Genomic DNA, 16,019 nt, shown 5'->3' with positions numbered 1-16,019 from the left:
AATAAAAAATAAAAAATAAATAAAAATAAAAATCATGGCTGAAAACTTGTCAAATTTTGCAAAAGGCATACATTTACAAGTACAAAAGACTCAGTGAGCCCCAAACAGATTAAATGCAAAGAAAATTACACCTAGACACATCACGATCAAACTGCTGAAAACCAAAGATAAAGAAAAAATCTTGAATGAGGCCAGAGGAAATTAACACACTCATTACATATTGGGAAGATACCACCCAAATGACTACAGATTTCTCATCAAAAGCCCTGGAAAACAGAAGACAGTGGAATAACTTCTTTACAGTGCTCAAAGAAAAGAACTGTTGACTCAGAATTCTACATCCAATGAAATATCCTTCAGGAATGAAGATGAAATGAAGACATTCTCAGACAAACTAAGAGAAGTTATTGGCAACAGACCTACTCTAAAAGAATGGCTAAAAGAAATTCTTCAGGCTTGAAGGGAAATGATACTGGAGGGGAACTTGGAACCTCAGAAATGAAAAAAGAACAACAGGAATGGCAAATACAAAAGACTATTTTTATATATATGTATGGATGTTGAAAGCAAAAATTGTATTATCTGGTGGGGTTTTCAATGTATGTAATATGACATATATGACAAGTATACCAAAAGAGTAGGGATGATAAAGGAACCTACATGGTTATAAAGCTTCTATATTTTACTTGAAGTGGAACATTCTCTAAGATAGACCATATTCTGGGTAACAAAACAAATCTTAAAAAATTTAAAAGAACTGAAATCGTACAAATTATGTCCTCTAACAACAACAGAATTAAACTAGAAATCAAAAACAGAGATATCTGAAAAATCCAAAAACATTTCCCATTTAAATACCACATTTCTAAATAACCCATGGGTCAAAAAATAGACGAGGTATTAGAAAATATTTTGAAGTGAATGAAAATGAAAATACAACATATTTAAACTTGTGGGATGCAGCTAAAGCAGTGTTTAGAAGGAAATTTAAAGCATCAAATACTTATTAGAAAATGAGAAAGGTCTGGCCGAGCCCATGGCACACTCGGGAGAGTGCGGCACTGGGAGCGCAGCAGCGCTCCCACCGCTGGTTCGGATCCTGTATAGGGATGGCCGGTGCGAGCGTGGTGCCGCTGGTCTCAAAAAAAAAAAAAATTATTTGGCCCGAGCCCGGGCCGCACTCGGGAGGGTGCAGCACTGGGAGCGCAGTAGCGCTCCCGCCGCGGGTTCGGATCCTATATAGGGATGGCCTGTGCGCTCACTGGCTGAGCGCGGCGCTGCCAGTCTCAAAAAAGACAAAAAAAAAAAAAAAAAAGAAAATGAGAAAGGTCTAGAATCAGTGATCTAAGCTCTCACCTTAAACTAGAAAAAGAAGAGCAAGTTGTACCCAAAGCAAGCGGAAAGAAGGAAATAAGGAACAGAAATAAAATTAATAGAAAATCATTAAAAGAAAAATCAATGAACCAAAAAGCTAGTTTTCTGAAACGATTAATAAAATTGATAAACTTCCAGCCAGACTGAGAAAACAAGGGAAGACACAGGTTACCAATATCAGGAATGAAAGAGGGAAGATCACTATAAAATCTGCAGGCATGAAAAATGATAATAAAGGAATATTATGAACAACTCTATGCCCACAAACTCATCAACTTGGATGAAATGAACCAATTCTCTGAAAGACAAAATCTACCAAAGCTCACTAAAGAAATCAAAGACCTAAATAAATGGGGAAATATACTATATTCATGTGCAATCCTAATCAAAATCTCAGAAAGTTGATTTTAAAACCTATATGGAAAGTCAGTGGAACTAGAAGAACTACAAGTAAACAAAGTTAGAAGACTCATATTACTTGATTTCCAGACTTACTAAAGCTACAGTAATCTAGATAGTGTTACACACTATAATGGATAGACACATAGACCAACAGAACAAAACAGAGTAGCAGAAATAAACCTACACAAATACGATCAACTGATTTTTGGTGAAGGTGCTAAGGCAATTCAATGGAGAAAGGTTAGTCTTTTCAACACATGACATTGGAACAAATGGATATCCATATGTTTAAAAAAAAAAAAAACCCAAAACCTTGACCCATTACTTATACAAAAATTATCTCAAAATGTACCATAGATCTAAATGTAAAAACTATAAAACTTGAAGATGAAAACTTAGGAGAAAATCTCTGCAATCATCAGCTAGACAAAGAGTTCTCAAATATGCGTACACCACCGAAAGCATGATCCATACAAGAAAAACTTGATAAAATAAACTTCTTCAAAATTAAAACTTTTGTTCTGTAAAAGACATTTAAGAGAATGAATAGACCAGGCTTAAGGTGGGAGAAAATATTTACATTTCACATATCTGACAAACGGCTTTTTTTAGAATATATAAAAAACTTTTATAACTCAAATCTATTATGCTAAATCAAAGAAGCCAGACTCAAAAAGGCTATATACATATGATTCAATTTATATGACAGTCCAGAAAAGGCAAAACTACAGGGCTGGAGAACAGATCAATGTTTGCCAGGGGTTCCAGGTAAGAGTAGGTTTTGACTACAAAGACACAACATGAGGGAATTCTTTTAGGGTGTGTGGAACTATTCTGTATCTTGACTGTAGTGATGGTTACATGTCTCTATTCATTTGTGGAAACTCCCAGAACCTTACACCAAGGAGATTTTATTGTATGTTAAAGAAAAATTTTTAAATGTCTTTAAAAAATTGAATAGTAAATAAGTAAACTTAACTTGCCAATCCACCAGAGAACAATTTATTCAGACACAAAAAAGACCATTTCCTTCCATTATTTTAAAGAGTTAAGAGAAGCTCCAAAGAAGCAATTTACCTGTGCTGGGACTGCAGTCTTTCTTGTGGTTCAGCCTTTCGTTGAACACCTTCCTGAAATATCATATCTGCTTTCTTAAAGTTTTCTCTAGCTTCGTATTCTTCAGCCCATGAGATATAGAACTGAGCAAGTGAAACTCCAATCCCTTGGCTGTGTAAATAACTGTACATATCCAAAGGCTCATTGCATAAATGCCCCTGTAACAAATTAAACGTGTTAACAGTTACTAATTTCTATTCACTTACTGAACACCTTTATGTGCCAAACAATCACTGGAAATATTATATGTAATTCCTGCACTGAAGATAATATATCTATTATAATACAATATGACAGGGACCATATTGGGAGGACTTAAAAAAGAGACAAAAGTGAGAGATTTGTAAGAAAAGGGAGTGGAGAGATTTGTAAGAAAAGGAAGGGAGGAAAAGCTTCAAGAAGGAGTGATATCTGACCCTGGCCTTGATGGAGAAGTGGACTTTCACTAGGTGGAGAATGGGAAGAAAAGGGCACTCCAGCCAGGGAAAACAGCATATGCAAAGACAGAGAAGATTAAGAGATATGTGGGGGTCCAGGCAAGACAGGAGTCTGGAGAAAAAGGCTGTGACGGGTCTTCAATGTCCAAGCTAAGCAATTGTGAATTTACCTGATAGTAAATGTATGTATGCTGGGGTGGGAGAGCTATAACCAAAGGAATTACATGGTCAAATCTGCATTCTAGAAGGGACCTTACAATATGAAATACAATGTAAATAATTTTAGTAGCAATGGGGATGAAAAAATCGCTAAAAACCCCTCACCATAAATATTCTGATATATTTTTTCAGTCTTTTTTGCCTTAAGGGCATGAATCATTTTATGAATTTTTTTGGTCATAATAAAATTTGCTTTTACTCCACTTAACATTGCATCATTCATTTTCCATGTTACTGTTTACCCATTATTTTTAAATGCAGGCATTATATTTCATCTAGTATACCTTACAAATTTAATTGTTCCCCTATTTCTGGGTATTTAAACAACTTCTCATTTTGCCCAATTATAAACAATTCTATATTAAATATCTTCATGCATACAACCTTTCACATTTCACATTACAGTTGGTCCTCCTTATGCATGGGTTCCACAACCATAGATTCAACCAACCACATTCATGAGGGATCTGCCCCCATGACTCAATCAGTTTCCAACACTGCCACATTGGGGATCAAATTTCCACATAAGTTTTGGTGGGGACAACACATCCAAACTTCATCACATGTTTTTTGATTTTTTTTTAATTTGTACATTTCTTTAATATTTATTGAGCATTTACTGTGTACCAAGTACAGTTGGCCCTCTGTATCTGTGGGTTCTGCATCCATTGATTCAAGCAAACCACAGATGGAAAATATTTTTTAAAAAATTACATCTGTACTGAACAAGTACAGACTTTTTTTTTTGTCATTATTCCCTAAACAGTCCAGTATAACAACTATATACATAGTATTTACATTGTATTAGGTATCATAAATAACCTAGAGATGATTTAATGTATACAGGAGGATATGTATATGTTATATGCAAATACTATGCCATTTACATAAGGGATTTGAGCATCCACAGATTTTGGTATCTACAGGAGGTCCTGTAACCAATCCCCTATGGACACTGAGGGATGACGTACTCCCTTAAGATAAATTCCTAGAAGTAGAACTATGGTAAAAGGTAACAAATTGCTTTCTAAGAGGGTTATACAAATTTAAAATGCTAAAATTTAATAATTCACAAAAATACTAGTATCACCAGACCCTAATCAGCATTAGAAATTATAAACAGTTTCTAATTTAATATAATAATGGCACTTCACTGCTCTGATTAGAAGTTCTCTTACTACTGGAGAGGCTACCATTTCTCCTGTTTCTTTACTAGATGTCTTTGTTCTGATGTCTATCTGTTCTTGATTGTCCAGCCTAGGTTAAGCCCTCCTTGTATGTGTTCCCATAGAATTTAGTACTTTCCCTTTTGTTATACTTACAGTTAATGGCTTAACATCTGTCTTCCCAAATAAACTAAGCTCCACAAAGGCAGAAAACATTGCTTTCTACTACATCCTGGTCCCTAGACAGGATCTAGTACAATAAATGTTGAATAAATAAAACTCTCCATTAACATCTTTAACAAAAACAGTATTTTATAGTTTAATTTTGGAGTAATTCAATAAATGGGGTTTTCTTGCTTATCCAAGTTAGTGGTGTTTTCTCATATATGGTGGTGTTTCAAGAAATGTTATAATTCTGAATGTGCTATCAGTATAAGCATGATACATTATACCAATCCTTGATATCTGTCACTACATCAACAAAACTGAACATCAATTTCATTTCTTCAACAACTTTCTGAATGGCACTGGTGCTTTTAGGCATGGGATAGCCAATAAAGACCAGGTTATTCAGATGCTGAGTGAGATCACTTAAGAAATAACATAAATAAAAGGATAATGAGATTAGATTAATATATTCAAAAGTTAATTAAACCTTTTTTTTTGGTAACTCCGAAATAGCCAAACTAAAATAATTTTACACCTTTATCTAAAAATCCTGGGTGTTTTCTGCACCTCCTCCTCCAGTACAGTTGTATGGCCCAATTATGTTTAGAATAAAGAACCCATACCCACTGACAGAGCTACAGACCTTGTGATCAATCTCCAAGGGGTAAAAAACCTTATTATACTATGTTTAAGTCCATCTTTAAGTAGAACCACTTCAATAAATATTGAGTACTTATTAAATGTTTACTATCTACTAAATGGCCCAAGTTTTACCATTTCTTTTGGTATGCCACATACCTCCAGAGAAAATCTCTTGGTTTAATATTTTAAACTCAGATGGCACTTGAGAAAGACTTACCAATTTAAGCCAGAGATTGAGAAACCGAGGATCACTATAATATTGTTTTTCTCCTTGTAGTGCTTCTACAGCTCTTTCTAATAAAGTTGACATGTTACTCTCCTTTCCCCCTTGAGGATAGTTCTGCTCTGTCCAGTTAATATACCTGAATGGGAAGAAAAGAAAAACATTTTATGTTGAACATGTACTTTTGTTCTTACTTCAAGGCCCATTCTGGATTTCTTTAAGCAGAAATATCTAACACATAGAAAGTATTTTTCCTCAGAGGTCATTAATAACATGCCCTAAGCCCATAGCCCTCAAACTTTTCTAAAGTACCTCTAACGTGTGCTTCTGCAGGGTACTGGGAATGATGATAAAAGGATATAGCTCAAAGTTGCATGCCATAAATATTTTCAATAAACGTTTTCAATATTAAACACCTTAGGGAGACATAGTATGATTATTTTGGATCTCTGTGCCCCCAAGACACCACTTTCTACTGTGACACACTACTCTATATACCCCATTTAAGAAACATGACCATAAGGACTCATCTGTTAATGTTGCTGTTGCCATTGTTAAATAAAAAGACCCACCTATCCCAAACATCCAGAGGGTCATTTCCAGTGTAAAATCGAATTTCACATTCAAATGCCCTGAAATTTAAACAGAAAATGTTAATGTATACGACAGTGACAACAGCGAATGAACAAGTAGTACTTCCTTTATTCATTTATTACGTATTTAATATTGATCTAGATAACTGCACTGGAGTTTGAGGGTTTGTTAAACAGAAAGAAAAAAATGGAAATAATTAGAATTCTGCCTATTGACATAACCAGAGGAACAAAATGTATAGAAGTTAGCAAAACAAATTTCAAGACAACATACAAAAAAGCAAAATTACATAGCAGTTAAAAGTTCTGAAACAAAACTCCCTAGATCCAAATCCATCTCTACCGATCACTAGCTGAGTGACACTGGACAAGTTACTTAAATTCTGTTTTCAGTTTCCTCATCTGCAAAATGGGCATAATAGCATTTACCTTATTAGGTTGGTTAGACCTTAAATGTAAAGTGTTAAGACACAGTAAGTACTCAATAAATGATAGCTTTTATTTTGTATTTATATCATAATGTTGAACAAACTACACACACACACACACACACACACAAGTATATAGAAATAATAAGAATCTTAAAGAGAAATTCCATGAGTATCATTAGTCCGAGAATAATACCATGTATAATTTGAGGAGCACCTCAAAAAAGGTGCAAAATATGACTGTAAAGAGCTGCAAAAGGCTGAGGATAAGACTAAGTTAATACTGACCAGTTAGAATAGAGGGGAAGTATTAGATAATAATTTGGATAATTAACAAAAACTGTAGGCGCTGGCCAGTTAGCTTACTCAGAGTGTGGTGTTGGTAACACCAAGGTCAAGGATCCAGTTCCCTGTACCAGCTAGCCACCAAAAAACAAAAACAAAAAAACTGTATAAGGGGTTATATTTGATATGAAAATGAAACAGTCCTTAACACAGAGATTTACACTCTAATAAGAAAAACAAAGTACACAAATGAAAAACTAACAATACAAGGCTGTATAATATATTACAGTTGCCAAGAATGGGTAATAAAAGCTTTAAGAAACCAAAAGAAGGTATCACAGAGGCAGCCACAGAAAGTAGGACTCTAAAGAAAACTTAAGATTTGAAAGAAAAAGAGAATCTTCCAAGAGAGAGGGAAATTAATATTGAATAAAGTTAAGTTAGGAGAGTTTATCCAGAGGAAACTGAGTGGCCCCTAGGCTATAACATAAGTCAGTATTGAGAATAAATGGAGATACCTAGAGAGGTAAGAAGGACGTGCTTTAAAATGTAAATTTAAAGACTGAATTCCATCTGCTCAACTAAAGAACCACTATTGGCTCTTTAATTGGATGACATCTTGAATATAAGTAAAGATTTCAAAAAGATTAATCAAGCAACATTATAAGAATAGGAGGCATTAAAAGAAGGGACCACAATTATGACGATGATTTGGTGACGATTCAAGTATGAGATAATGAGATTACATACAGAAATGGTGAAAAAATAAAATCCGAGACACTACTGATAAAAATCAGCAATCCTCCAAATTGAACTATAGATTCAATGCAATCTAACCAAAATCCCAGCAAGCTCTTTTCTAGAAATTGACAAAATGATTTTAAAATTTGTTTGGAAAGGCAAAGGACCAAGAATAGCCAAAGCAATTTTGAAAAAGAACAAAAGTTGGAGAACTCAGCCTAGCTGACATACTATATAAAGCTAATCAAGATAATCGGTTATTGGTGAAAGGATAGACAATTAGATCAGTGGAATAGAAGAGAGAATCCAGAAATAACTCACACATATGTGGTTAAATGATTTATGACACAGGCCCCAAAGCAATTCAATGGGGAAAGAAAAAAAATCTCTCCAACAAATGGAGGCAGAACAACTAGATAGATACCCATATAGGAAAGAAAGAACTTTTAATCCAACCTCCCACCATATGCAAGGATAAATTTAAAATGAACCATATACCTAAATGTAAAAGTTAAAACAATGAAGCTACTAAAAGAAAATACAGGGAAATATCTTTGTCATTTTTGGGTAGGCAAAGATCTCCTGAAGAGGACAAAAAAAGCACTAACGTAACAGAAAACTCTAATTAACTGAACTTCATCAAAATTAAAAAGATGATAGTTAAAAAAAACTACCAAGAAAATAAACACGCAGTCATGGACTGGGAAAAACATATTTGCAACACATATATTTGATGAAGGACTTGTATACAGAATATATAAAGAATTCCTGCAACCCAATTTAAAAACTGGGCAAAATATCTGAACAGATACACCATGAAAGATATGCAAAAAGCCAATGAGCACCTGAAAAAGTGCTCACCATCATTAGCCGGCAGAGAAATGCAAAGTAAAACCATGAGATACAACTACACACCAGTAGGATGGCTAAAATGAAAAACATGGACGACACCAAATGCTAGAGCAGATATGGAACAAATGGACTCATACATTGTTGTTAGGAATGTAAACTGTTACAGCCACTTTGGTAAACTGGCAGTTTCTTCAGAAGTTAAACATACGTCTATTCTATGACCCAGCAATTCCATTCCAAGGGAAATGAAAATTTATGTCCACAAAAAGCCTTGTACAAGAATGTTCCTGGCAGCTTTGTTCATAAAGCACAAAACTGAAAGAATCTAAATGTCCATCAGCTGGTTAACAGATAAACAAATGGAATATTACTCAGCAATAAAAAGAAATAATCTACTGATACACGTAACATAAAAAGGCCTTAGAAATATGTTGAATGAAAGAACTATATAATTCTATTTATATAAAATTCTAGAATAGGTAAAAGTAACCTATGGTGATAGAAATCTAATCAGCAGGTGCATAGCGAGAAAGGAGGGACTGATTGGAAAGAACCACGAGAACTTTTGAGCATGAAAACTGAGGTAGTAATGCTTTGTGTCCTGTAATGCATATCAAAACTGATTAAATAATGCACTTAAAAATCTGAGCATTTCTCTGCATGTAAATTATACTTAAAACAAACAAAAAACAAACATAAAAAACACCCACTAGTCCTTAGTGTCTGACTAAATAAAATTAGGATGAAAGAGCAATGAGTTAAGATCATTCAGGTATGTTTTGGTAGCATTAAACAAAAGGAAAAGTAGAAAAAGCTTATTTATGAGAGAAGAGATTCAGTATTTAATTCATTAAGTAAAATATTCATCTAATTATATGTTACAAGCAGATAAAAAGATATTTAGAAGGAAAGTAAGAGATGTCAACAATAAACAATCCTAAAAATTTTGAATATGAAACAAGAACGGAAGGCAAAGAACAGAGACGTAGGTGAAATGCAGTAGAAAGCCAACAAGAAAAAAGGGAAGAGTACTTAGAGAAACAGAAAAACTAGTAAAATGTCACAGAAACCAGGAAGAAGAGTAAAGAATAGAACACTTACCATCTCTGAAATAAAACCAAAGAACTCAATGCTTTTAAAGTCCAGTGAGATGGATAAGGATATTCATTACTTTATAACCCCAAATTATAATAATTTGCCTCTGATGGCAGAATTTTTTGGTCAGAGATTGAAGGTAGAAACTGATACTTTACTTTTTTAAAAAAAGCATATTTATCAAAACTTGTATTACTCAAAGGAGAGCAAGATCCATAGGTCCACTTGAATAATGTGAGAGTATTTTCCAGCTTTTATTTATCCAGAGTTTGTTAAAACATTATTAAGAAACTTTTTGGTATAAATCCAATTTCTCTGAGGTTTACATGATCTTTGGAGGCCACTATTCTTTTTGTCACATTCTCCAGAATACTTTCCTAGAAAGTTAGTAATTGAGTACACATAAAAGATAGCAGCAGATTCACTCTCCTTCATTACTCAGAATCCCAGGAAGCAATCTCTCTGATTGATTGCTATCAAAGAGTTAAGTCTATTTAGGGGTCCAGAATGACATAATATTTTGGGGAAACACTGCAATATGATACTTACTTTATGCTTATTACTGGCCCTTGTATAAAAGGTATTTCTATTGATAAAAGAGTTTGGCTGCTCAACAACGAAATAAAATCCTATAGGTCCCTGTTCGTAATCATACTTGAGATCTTTGAATAGCTGTCATGTGATGAGAAAGTAGGTGGGGAACAGATTCTCACACTACCAGTTTTTGAAGTGTACTCCTTATGCCAACCTGCCTGGATCCACACACGTTATTTACCACATTTGGGGATAAATGATGAGAGGTTGAGCCCCAACCATTCTACACACCGTTTCTGCTGCTGAAGAGTAGTGTTACAGGCAGATTCTTGCTGTGCTAATGCTCCCTGAAGTGTGGACATGATCCGTCCCTGCCTTAAGGGTTGTACATTTTCTTTACTCAGCTCCCATTCATCTCCCTCCAGGGACATGGCTTCACTGTGAAGAGGGAAACAAAAATAAATTTCATACCAACAATGACTTATGATAGCACTAGGTTACTATAAATTTTTTCAGATAGGTAATTCATGATTTTTGGGTTGAATACGGTGGCTTGTCATATTCGTAGTGTTATTACACTCCTAAGCTCCTGAGTCTTCTGTCACCTGGTTTCCAAGTTTACGGTTGTAATATTGCCTAATGAGAGAGAGAACTTAGCAAGGATATTGTGGAAAGTACTATAAGAATAAAATTTAAGGTAGGAAGAAGGAAAAAAAAGTGTTATAAATTCAGCAAAGTAGACAAAATGGCAGCAGTTCTATGCCTACTATCGAATGCAACATCTAATTTAATTTAAAATTAGCAAAGTGTTGGTCAGACTAATACCCCATGTTTCAAGTGATGACTCAAAACTGAAGTTTGTATATGTAAGGTAGCCCAGAGCAGAAACAGACAAAAATGAAGTTCATTGGTCACAACTGGCCCCCCAAATTCTATCAAGCCTACTGGGGGAATCTCCAAAACTTTTTGGAGGCAAACACCATTATGCGGTATGTACTACTCTGTACTTCAGAGCTCTGCAGTGGTCAGATAGAAGCCTACTTCTAAGAGACATTATCTCTGGGTGTAAAACAAAAAGAGAGACAGGCACTAATATTAAAACAGAGTGAAAGTTATGTGAGACTTCAGTCTAGATGAGAGCTGAAAACTCTTAACTGTAAGTGATTAATAATTTGGGTTGTAACTACTCATCTTTTTAACTATATTGTATGAACCCTGTAAATGTAAGGGCCACACCACTTATTTTTGTACCCCACTGTCTAACACAGGATATAACACTACTAACCACTGAATGTTTGTTGAATTCATCTGAATTTCCTCTTTTGCTCTTAAAATAGTGATTATATTATCTCAGTTAAACGTCCCAAACCAAGCTGAGATTGCCCCCTTCCTCCTCCTACCTCTTCCCAGACCTGCCCCACCTCCTGTCTTCTCCTATCTCAAATAAACGGCAATTCCATTCTTCCAGTTTGCTCAAGCCAAAAGTCTTAGTGCCAACCTTGATGCTCTTCTGATATCTCCCAGGAAATCAGCAAATCCTATTGATTCTACCTTCAAAATATATCCAGAAATCAACCACTTCTCACCATCTCCACTGTTTTCAGCCTGGCTCAAGCCACCATTTTCTCATGCCTGGATTATTTCAATAACTTCTTAACTGGTACCCCTGCTTCCATCCTTTCTTGCCTTTAATCTATTCAACATTGCAGCCAAAGTGATCCCATTTAAATCCAGATCATGTCTGTCCTCTGCTCAAAATCTTCCAATGACTTTCTCTTTTTTTTGGCAGCTGGCTGCTGTGGAGATCTGAACTCTTGATCCTGGTGTTATAACACCATGCTCTAACCAGCAGTTATCTGGCCAGCCTCTCCAACGACCTTTGATTACACAGTAAAAGACAAGTCCTACAATGTCTGCATGTTCACCTTTTTAACTTAATTTGCTTTTACTTTCCTACCTCATTCTGCTCCAGCGACACTGGCCTTGGACCTGCCAGGTGCATCTTCCTCCCCCAAACTGCACCCCCAGTCTCTGTACTTCCCCCAGATATATGCATGACTAGCTCTTTGAGTTTCCTTCAAGTCTTGACCCAATGACACCTCTTCTGTGAGCCCCCAGTTCAAATCTATCTAAAATTGCACCACCTCCCACCCCCAACACCCTCTATTCCCCTTGCTTTATTTTTTTAGTACTGACCACCACCTAACTTTCAGTTTATTTGTCTTGTTTATTGTCTGTCTTCCCCACCTTCATCCCACCCCAGAACCTAAGCTTCATGAGGGCTGGGATTACTGTGTCTTTTATTTGCCGCACCCAGCGCTTAGTAGGTGGTCGATAAATACTTGTTGCAAAGAGCTCGTGACATGGCATTTACCTAGGTATTGTGGACTATAATGAAAAAGCACACAGAATTCCAACCTAGAAGAACTGCTATATATTTGTTTCATATACGGAAAAGCAGCAAATATGCAGAGAAGGGCTTTTTCTCCACTATTGACATAATGATAGCACCAACCATTCGTTAAGCCCTTATTTGGAAGCAGTTGTTTTACAAGTACTTTGAATTCCCTCAGAATCCGGTAAGTTAGCATTAATATCAGCATTTTCCATGTATACGACGTGTTCAAGATGAAACAACTAGCGAACGGCTGAGCTGAGATACAAGCACAGGCCACACTGCAAATTCCAAACTCTTTGTATCACTGGGGTCCCACAGCCTCCTTTGCTTAGAAGCAGGAGGCAGCAGGATTCTCACGTGCCCCACTGCGTCTTCGCCTCCACCCCAAGCATCCGACTCCAACAGGAAAGAGGCTCCGGCGGGGCCCGCTTTTCTCCTGACCGTGCCAGTCCTCCCCTCGACAGGTCTGAGCGGAGCCTGCCACCTGCCAGGCACTCACGGGTCTCGCAGGCCCAGCTCCCAGCAGCTCTTCTCCCGTTCCTACCTCAGAGCATCCCCTTCCTTCTTCATCGCCGCCATCCTGCATTCCCGGTTCAGGCCCCCGTCCTGCCGTGGGCCTTTCCTCAGGGCTGCAGACTGTCTGGACTTCCTTCCGCAACCTGCCCTAAGGGCTACCGAAGCGACCAGAGGGTTCTCCCAGACAAAAGCTTACACCCCACTCCCCGACAAACCAGCCACCTCAAACCCTCACCCCTAGCCGCCAAGTTTCAAATTTAACGGTCCCGCGCGACCGACGTGGTGACGCCCCTCCGCACTTGCGCCTCTCGCTCAAGGAATTCTGGGGCTTGTAGTTTATTCCGGGTTTAGGATACGCGGTTGCGGTGCATAATGGGAGTTGTAGTTTCCGGGAGGTTCGTGGCCTCCCAGGAGCCGCAGGTTTAGGCACTGTGAATTCTCTGCAGGTGCTCTCTGCGTCCTGGCTCTCAGGCGAGTCTTGAGCCGAGAGAGGGACGCTTTAAGCACCAGAATTTATTTGATGTTTTGAGTTTAGGGAGATGTCTCCAAGTGCTTGCTCTTGGTGTGACTCTTCTGTGGTGTCTGGCCAGGATATGATCACTCCCTGCTGTCTGCCCCAAGTCTCACATCCATCCAGGGTTCTTAGGCCGCTCTGTCCCAGCTGTTTCCTGTCCAACCCTTGAATTCAGAAAAGCTGGATTCTAGTTCTGTAAAGTCGTGCCAAATGTGCAACCTTAGGCAAGCCACGTAATCTCTCTGACCCTCAATTTTCCTCATCTATAAAGTGGTGATGATACTGCCTTGCTTTCTCTTCTGCACAGCCCACAGGCAGGAAACCAGCCTTGACTGACAATGGACACTTAGTCCCAATTCCAATTTTCTGAGGAAGAGACTGTGATGGCTCAGTTGTGACCAGGGTCTTCTGAACAAGCCCAGGTACAGAGGATTCCTCCTCTATGACTGTGGGAGAGGTGGCAGTTCCTAGAGGGGGCCGCTTAGAGTAGTGTCCACTACTTCCTGGCTCTTAGTTCCCAGCTTCTCTTTGTTCATGCTATGTAAGCCTCTCCTTCCTCTGCATCATCAGGACTCTTCATTGCAATGGAATGGAAATCCAACTCAAATTGGCTTACTCAGAAAAGGGAATTTATCAGCTTTTTATATATGAGGATACTTCAAAAAGTTCATGGAAAGATTTATATTAACTTTTAATTCTGTTTTTCCACAAACCTTTTGAAGGGCCCTCGTATGAAAAACTTTAGATGATGCTTAACCCGGGACTCATGTGGACTGGTCCTCTCTCCATTTTTCACCTCTGCTCTTCTTGTTGGTGGCTTATTGTCATTCTCCACTGGGTAACAGCTTCAGGACTTCATTTATCTGGGTTCAAGTTCAGACTCAGGAGTCACCCTGCTTAGCCCCTTCCTCCCAAACAACCACTGGGGCTAGTGATTTAGGGCTCTGATTGTTCAGGCCCAAATCATGTGTTTCATCTGGAGGCTAAAGTAGTAGAGGAAATTTTGTTATTCTTTACTTCCAAGTCCTTTACATCCAGGAAGCCTTCCTCAATGATGGGGGATGTGGTATATAGGATTCTCTCTCTAGCTCATTTAATCTCTTACCTTACAGCAATACTGGCCTAGCACTTCACTTCCTTTCCCCAGGGTCTCCTATTCACAACTACAACTTCTCAATTTTAACCCCTTCCTAAAAACTATCTTGGAAGTGTAGCATTTGATCTTTTGTTTTTTTGTTTGTTTGTTTGCTTTTCTAAATTAATATTATGTTTTTACATTCTATGATGTTGATGCGGAGCAGTTGGGAGGGAGGGAGAGAGGGGAAAGGGGAAGGAAATGTGATGGAAGAAGGAGGAAGGAGGAGGGGCAGGATAGAGGCCTGTGGTACCCCTCTCATTCCCACAGGGGAGACCAGGCGGCTTCCAGAGATGGCTTCGTCATTGCTGGGCTTTGTGCAGATGTCAGAGGGGTGTGGCAAAAGCCCTCACCCCCTATGTTGGGAAAATAGAATAGTTTGGTCAAGGCCCTCACCTGGAGTCCCTCTGGGTGTGGTTCAGCATCCTTCGTAAGCAAATTGTGTGTGGTGTGTGTGTGCTGTGTGTTAGTGCACATGTGCACCAATGTTTTTTAGTTTTGTTGCTATTCTTGTGGAGAGAGAGAGAAAGAGAGAGGGGAAGAGAAAGGAGAGAGAGAGAGAGGAGAGAGAGAGAGAGGACTTATAGTGAAGCAGGTGGGCGGGTGTCTGCCTCTGGCGTCCACCCTGCGCAGCCATGCTTTCCAACCTTTGGCTTCCAAGCACCTTTTGGCCGGTTACCTAGCTCATAGACCTGCGTGTGGAAAGTCTGGCGATCCAGCCTGTCATGTGAAGAGTTTGTGACCCAGTCTGTGAATGGACTTGAGGAGTCTGTGAGCTCCAGACCCAGCCTTAGCTTGACAATCGGCCCAGTCAGTGCAGGATTACCAGCAGGTAAAGGAGCCCGACAACTGGCATGGTCACCTAGCTTTACAATTAGCATCACGAACAGGATAAGTAGCTCTGCAATTGGTGCTGTGAGCAGGATTCCAGACATTACAGCCGTGGCTCCACACCCTATTACCCCAGCTCTGGAACCTGGGGCCCTTCTTGTGGTGGCTCAGTGGTCATCAGTGGGCTGGTTGCACATGGCAGGGGGATGTGGCTGAGGCCCTTGGCTCTCACCCTCAGGATTAGTTGTGAGTGTCGGGGGGCATGGCTGAGGCCCCTGGCCCTTCCCCCTTTCTGGCTTGATAGCCCAAGGGACTTCCGGTCCTTCCAGGTGTTATAGGTGTTCTTTGGT

At 38.4% G+C, this 16,019-nt stretch overlaps 1 protein-coding gene across 1 annotated transcript in view; it reads right to left on the bottom strand.

Moving 5' to 3' along the window:
- Positions 1-13,318, bottom strand: part of BUB1B (BUB1 mitotic checkpoint serine/threonine kinase B) — a 53,084-nt gene extending 39,766 nt beyond the window's left edge. The window contains exons 1-5 of the mRNA XM_008573723.1: positions 13,218-13,318; positions 10,567-10,713; positions 6,320-6,379; positions 5,742-5,886; positions 2,854-3,050 (exon numbers count right to left, since the gene is read on the bottom strand). Coding sequence (XP_008571945.1) covers positions 2,854-3,050; positions 5,742-5,886; positions 6,320-6,379; positions 10,567-10,713; positions 13,218-13,252 — 584 coding nt within the window. The 5' untranslated portion in view covers positions 13,253-13,318. The remainder of the gene's footprint in view (positions 1-2,853; positions 3,051-5,741; positions 5,887-6,319; positions 6,380-10,566; positions 10,714-13,217) is intronic.
- Between the last annotated feature and the right edge of the window lie 2,701 nt (positions 13,319-16,019).

The sequence above is a fragment of the Galeopterus variegatus genome, unplaced genomic scaffold, assembly GCF_000696425.1.
Source record: "Galeopterus variegatus unplaced genomic scaffold, G_variegatus-3.0.2 Scaffold959, whole genome shotgun sequence".
Lineage (NCBI taxonomy): Eukaryota > Metazoa > Chordata > Mammalia > Dermoptera > Cynocephalidae > Galeopterus > Galeopterus variegatus.
This window is presented reverse-complemented; position numbering and strand designations above follow the sequence as displayed.